This window comes from Priapulus caudatus, unplaced genomic scaffold, assembly GCF_000485595.1.
Source record: "Priapulus caudatus unplaced genomic scaffold, Priapulus_caudatus-5.0.1 Scaffold1702, whole genome shotgun sequence".
Lineage (NCBI taxonomy): Eukaryota > Metazoa > Priapulida > Priapulimorpha > Priapulimorphida > Priapulidae > Priapulus > Priapulus caudatus.
The window spans coordinates 101,181-107,343 of NW_014578763.1; the positions used below are offsets into that span (position 1 = coordinate 101,181).

The 6,163-nt window shown below is 40.5% G+C and overlaps 1 protein-coding gene across 1 annotated transcript in view; it reads left to right on the forward strand.

The window, feature by feature from the left end:
• Positions 1-4,540, forward strand: part of LOC106817367 (BUD13 homolog) — a 7,137-nt gene extending 2,597 nt beyond the window's left edge. Inside the window, exons 2-7 of the mRNA XM_014822027.1 lie at positions 89-267; positions 594-1,273; positions 1,580-1,734; positions 2,166-2,353; positions 2,826-2,940; positions 3,726-4,540. Coding sequence (XP_014677513.1) covers positions 89-267; positions 594-1,273; positions 1,580-1,734; positions 2,166-2,353; positions 2,826-2,940; positions 3,726-3,786 — 1,378 coding nt within the window. The 3' untranslated portion in view covers positions 3,787-4,540. The remainder of the gene's footprint in view (positions 1-88; positions 268-593; positions 1,274-1,579; positions 1,735-2,165; positions 2,354-2,825; positions 2,941-3,725) is intronic.
• Positions 4,541-6,163: the final 1,623 nt, after the last annotated feature.

Below are 6,163 nucleotides of genomic sequence, written 5' to 3' on the forward strand. Positions count from 1 at the left end.
AACTAACTCATGGCAATTAAGAGAATTGAACTAATACAGATAACAGATCTGCGGGCTTGCGAGTCTAAGCTGATTGTTGTCGTTCTAGCATGCGCATCATAGACGATGACATAGACCTGCAGAGCTTAGGGACAGCACCAGCAGAGACGGGTGTGGAACAGGTGGAGGATGATGAGGGCCCCGCTGTCGCAGCATTCATCGATGAGAGACCGGAACACGTCTGGAAAACGGAGGCGTATAGAGAGGACCCTCACTGGAAAATCATAGGTACGGCTTTTGAGCATCACCGCATTTTTTTGTATGGATCCGATGCAGAAAATATTGACCTTATTACTCAAAATTATTGATTTCCAAATATTTTTTCATGACAGCGCCTATGACGTCGCCCTACTTGTAACCCTAATAATTATATAATAATATAATTAACTTATATTAGTGCCATAATTATTCAGTGTAGTGGGTGTGTCGGAAGTTACATGCAGCCTGAGGTTTTTACTTTGTGGTCGTTAGCTATGGATGATTTGTTTTTTTTGTACACCGATAAGTCTGACTTTGGGTTAGTTTACTTGGATTGTGTCTTGGTTGTTTGTCAGGTGATAAAACGGAGGGGTCGGCACACCAAGAATTTAGTTGCGGTGTCTCACCAGAAAGAAGGAAACATTCTTCTGACAGCGAAGGGTCACCTATTAGGCAGAGACATGATTCTGGAAGTGACCAATCACCTCACAGGAGACAGAGACATGATTCTGGAAGTGACCAATCACCTCACAGGAGACAGAGACATGATTCTGGCAGTGACCAATCACCTCCCAGGAAACAGAGACATGATTCTGGGAGTGACCAATCACCTCCCAGAAGACAGAGACATGACTCCGGTAATGACCAATCACCTCCCAGGAGACAGAGACACGATCCTGGTCCTGATAAACCGCTTCATAGAACGGCTCGACGTAATCCTGTTACCAGTGACCAGTTACCTCCTAGGAAGCATAGACAACATTCTGACAGTGACCAATCGCCACCAAGAAGACGACGTGCACATGGGTCGGACAGTGACCAATCGCCAGTGAGAAAACGAAATCGAGCATCAGATGACGATCTTTCTCCGCCTAGAAGGTCCGGTGCTTCTAACGCAGCATTGTCGTCTTCCGTGAAAAATTCCACGCGGCTGGATAAGATGACCTCGGGTGTGAAAGCAGGCTTGCAAGATGCGAGAACTCTGAGAGATGAGAACACAAAAGCTCGGCGAAGAGAGGACAGAGTCTTTGAGAAGGTGGGCCGTGGAAGCGTGTTTTTTATTACTTTTTTCTAGTAGTGCAATGTAAACATAAGGACGCCAATCATTAGTTTTCTTGCATTCAGTTATGACTAATTGTTTATGTTAATTTGTTTGACCGAGGAGACACTTTTCTGTTAATTAATTGGTAATAAAGAGTGTCATCGCTTTTCTTTGTACGATGGATAAACATAATTCACCACCTTCACGTTTAATTCCACTAGAATTAAGACAGCATCTGTGATCTTAGTGTAACATGTCTAGCACAGCCACACGATTATACTTCCTCATTTCCTGTGCCAGAGCAATCCAGAGGTGCTAGGCAAGAATGCGGAGACCGTGTTTCGGGAGAGGAGTACGGGAGGTCGAAGAAATATGAAGGAAGAACGACGAGAAAAGAAGCGGGATGAGCAGAAAAAGGCAGAGATGGAAGAGAAGTACCTTGAATGGGGAACAGGGTACGTGACATTCACGCTGTCTGTTAATATTCTGTGCTCGTTGACATAACAGCTCGGATATGCAAACTCACTTTTCGATCGTTTATTCTAATTATATCGGTGACCACGTTGCGCCATGTTTTCCGTTGGCAAAGAAATTTGTCTCAAAATCTCTGCGATTTTTAAATGAATTTCAAATTAGTATGAAAATTGCGATTCTCTTTTGTGGCCAATAATGCCATAAATCTCCAACTCTAAATTTTCAAGCTGGTTAATAGTAATATATTCAATAATAGGTAAGACTATATTTTACTAGAGATTTAGTATCGTTGGCTGTATTTGAGATATCATTGTTTTTTTTAGTCTTCCGGCTTTATATGATCGCAATCATCTCGAAATTTTAAGAATGAAGGAAGCGATGGTGTTTATGCGAAACCGCTCGTTCATTGCAGCGTGAAACAAAAGGAGCAGCAGAAAACGCAGCTGGAGACAGACCTCTACGAGATGTCGAAGCCGCTCGCTCGTTACCGTGACGACAAAGATCTGGATGAGGTGCTGAAGAACCAGGACCGGGATGGAGACCCGATGTTGGCTTTCTTGAAAAAGAAGAAGTCGTCGTCGCAAGGAGAAGCCAAGATTCGTAAGCTCGTATCAAACATCGTCGTTTATATCGCAGTAGGCACTACATCACCGGAGAATATCTGCAATTGAACTCTGGGATGAATGCAGTCGAACACGTTAGTGCCAACTAGTTACTGTTAGTGTTCACCTGTATAGAATAAACACCTGTCTATAAAGGACAATTGACATTTTTTCCCCAAGTTGCAGTTCTACAGTGAAATCCCCTTTATAGCATGACCACAGTCTGTAAAGGACAATTTTCTCTCTACCCTATAATAACCTTTATACATACGTCTAACTGCATATCCTTGTAGTTCATGCATTGAGTCCCTTTGGCGAATTGATTCATTATTTATCTGAGTATATAGTAATATTATAATTAAAGCACGGCTACGCAGGGATAAAAAAACTCGTGTGCAGTTTGTCGCTTGATTTCTTGCTTCCGTATAGAAATTATAATGCGAACTGTTTGTGACCTGTCATCATCACAGAACGACCAACATACAGAGGACCTCTGCCGCCTCCGAACAGGTTTGGTTTGATGCCTGGATATAGGTGGGATGGCGTCGATCGCTCACGCGGTTTTGAGAAAGAGCTTTTCATAAGGTAAAATATTGATTTTGCACGATAGTTAGGGCTTGTGAATTAACACCTGTTAGTTTTTGTTATGTAGACTGGTATTCTCCAGTTATGGGCAAAAACATTCTTTGCAGCGGTGTACAGCATCTAGTGCCAATAGATGGCATTGCAAGCACATAAGTCAAGGAGCTAAATATAACAAGGAGAGGAAGCGCCGCCATATCTGGCCCAAATTTGGGTGCGGCAGAGACCCTAGAACAGATAGTGTTCTATTCTCCATGGGTTCGGTCTGCACAGCCGTTTCAGCTGATTATGGTCCATAGATGGCGCCTTTGAGGCGAAAAGCACACAGCCAAGCCGCTTCCTCTCCTTGTTATATTTAGCTCCTTGACATAAGTAAGGTAGCCAAGTTTGCATGGTTAATGATCTATTGATGGTCTTTTATAATGTCTAGACTAGATGTAACACGTACATAGATTACTAATCCTTTTTTTATTCAAGAATTCAAACTAGTGTTTTTTTCCTACATGTCACTCATCCTTGTAAGCTTAGCTTTAACTCATAATGACTAAATGCCCTTCAAAATTCCTTACTGAAGTACAAAAAGTTCTGTGTTTACACACTTGATATAATACATGGTAATTCACATTTATTACCTTTTTAAAGTATTTGCTGGGATTTCTGAAGTGTATTGGCTGTCCCGACATGCATGCGTGACATTTGGAAGCTAGACCACATGAATAATCTGCTTTGCAAACTGCACATGTTCGCGCTGTTTTCAATCTATACATCAGATTCTCTTTGCGTCTCAGAATGTCGAGCAAAAAGGCAGTGGAATCGGAAGCGTACAAGTGGAGCGTCGAAGACATGTAAATGGAACTGCACGGATGTACGCGACACATGACACTCGAAGCGTACATGCTCCACGTGTGTTCGTACATGCTGGTATTGTAGATATATACCCTTGTACAGACAGATATGCCATCATGGGAGTACAGCCAACACACTCATTGTTAGGGAAATGACAACTTGCGTATGCTGGGCCCCCCTGGCATTGCGCGTGCCTCGGCTGTGTATGAGGCGCTTGGGTCTGTTACTAGTTCATTTTTTATCAGCTAGCCAGTGATTTCCAGAGTGAGATCAAGTTGGCATAAATCTAATGTAATTTGCTGTCGATTCTCTCTCATAGAGGGCGCTCTAGGTCATGTGTTAATCCATCAGGTTTTATTCATTTTTATTCCTATTCGTCGCAGAGTCTTGACTGTAAAAAAGCAAGAAGTTTACTTGCACTCTTATACACTGCCAACTCGAGTGTGCACATAATGAGGAGTGATTGCTTGTTGCTATGTGTGAAAGCTGGGTAATGTGGCTTGGTGTGTCTGGGTAGGGCAAGAACTCAAATAACTGTGTAAATCAGCAGTAGTCATTCAACAGGTTTGCTTGAAAACAATGATGCATTGATTTATGTAGATATTTGAGTATTAGACATGTTAAGAAGAGAGTAGAGCATATTAATTACCCATTTGCACATCGTAGATTATAGATCTGAAAGGAATTATTGGGTTGCATGTTTTACATACTTTACGTAAATAAATACATCTTCACGAGATATTTGTACCACAGTGAATGAATGTTGAAGGATATTGATCGATTTCCGTAATTAATTCTACTACATTTTTGCATTTAGAAATCCATAATATTTACTGCATTTTTGCACGTCCTGACACAATATGTACTCGTAATCTTTAATGAAATAACATTGCCTGAATGCTCACAAGCTTATATCCCACGAAGGCAGTTTCTTGTAATAAATGATTGCTGTATCGGTTCACTGCTCTGAACACGTTACTAAGTACAAAAATGCTAACTATGGATTACACTTGTCACGTATGCGTTTTTTTCGGAATGGGTAGCAAGTCGATAAACAATACAAATTGTGTCCCAAAGTGATGAGCGTAGGATGTAGTATAAAATTAAGCGCATGCGCAATTCACTCTATACATGTTTGTTCGCATACTAAACCCGCAAACTAATGTCGAACTTTCGTTTTCTGGCCCCCTGTTGTCCAACTAGAACTTCAGTCTCAATCACCGCTAAACTTTACATTTTCAATCAGAATGTAAAAAGTAACACCAGACTTCCTATACTCACTGAAACTCCTCGTGTTGATCTGTCAATTACAACAAGATAAGGCTCCCACTCTCCTTATTCGTTACTGTGTCTTATGAAGAATATTATTCTGTATATTTATTACGAAACAATCTCGCTGGCAGTGGGCGCAGCCATCTTTACTTTTTACCTCGACCACCACGTTGCCCATATGATTTTTCTTAGTTTTACTAATCGCAGACCAAACATATGATACATATATTCTATATTTTGTTTAATAGTTAATGTTAAGTGTAATTCAATTTAATAAATATATTATTTTGTAAATTACATTATTATCACAGCGCCTTTTCTCATCATTCCTTATAAACAAACATGGCGTCAGTCAGCAAGCAAGAATATTTACAGCGATATTTATCTAGTAGTAGTAGTACTGCAGATAATAAGCAGCTTAAGAAAAAGAGAAAAAAGAAAAATGCAGCAAATACAGTTGCACCAAGTAGTAGTAGTAGTAGTACTGCAGATAATAAGCAGCTTAAGAAAAAGAGAAAAAAGAAAAATGCAGCAAATACAGTTGCACCAAGGTACTGGGTTGAAAGCATATTCAGACATGCTGTTTTATCTTGTATCAGCTGGCACTGGCACTGGCACCGCCAGGCCTCATTCACACACTCACAGTCACAGTCTCACACTCACAGTGACGGTCGCAGTGACACTGACGCTGTTTTGCAGTAGCTCAAAGAAACGGTCACACATGAAAATACCAAATGCGAAACTTGAAAGATCGATATGTAGCATTTTGATTTTAGTTTGGCAACCTGTGGCTGTGGCGGTCAGGCTACCCGGCTAGTCGGATAGGCCCTCATTTAAAAGTGGTGACGGTAGTATTTTGGGTTCAAGGATAGAGAACATGGGTCCCAATAAAACCAATGTCATTTACATCAATATAAATATAATATTACACACTTTTTTTTTATAAGAATCGTACTTTTTTTTTGAGCCTCGTGATTCTTAGAAAATCGACATTTTGAGCGTTAAATAATTCTTAAATAATTCTTAAATAATTGTTGAAAAAATCGACTTATATTTTCATTAAAACTGTTAAATGCGATGGCATGTAAAACGTGGTGGTTGAACGAAA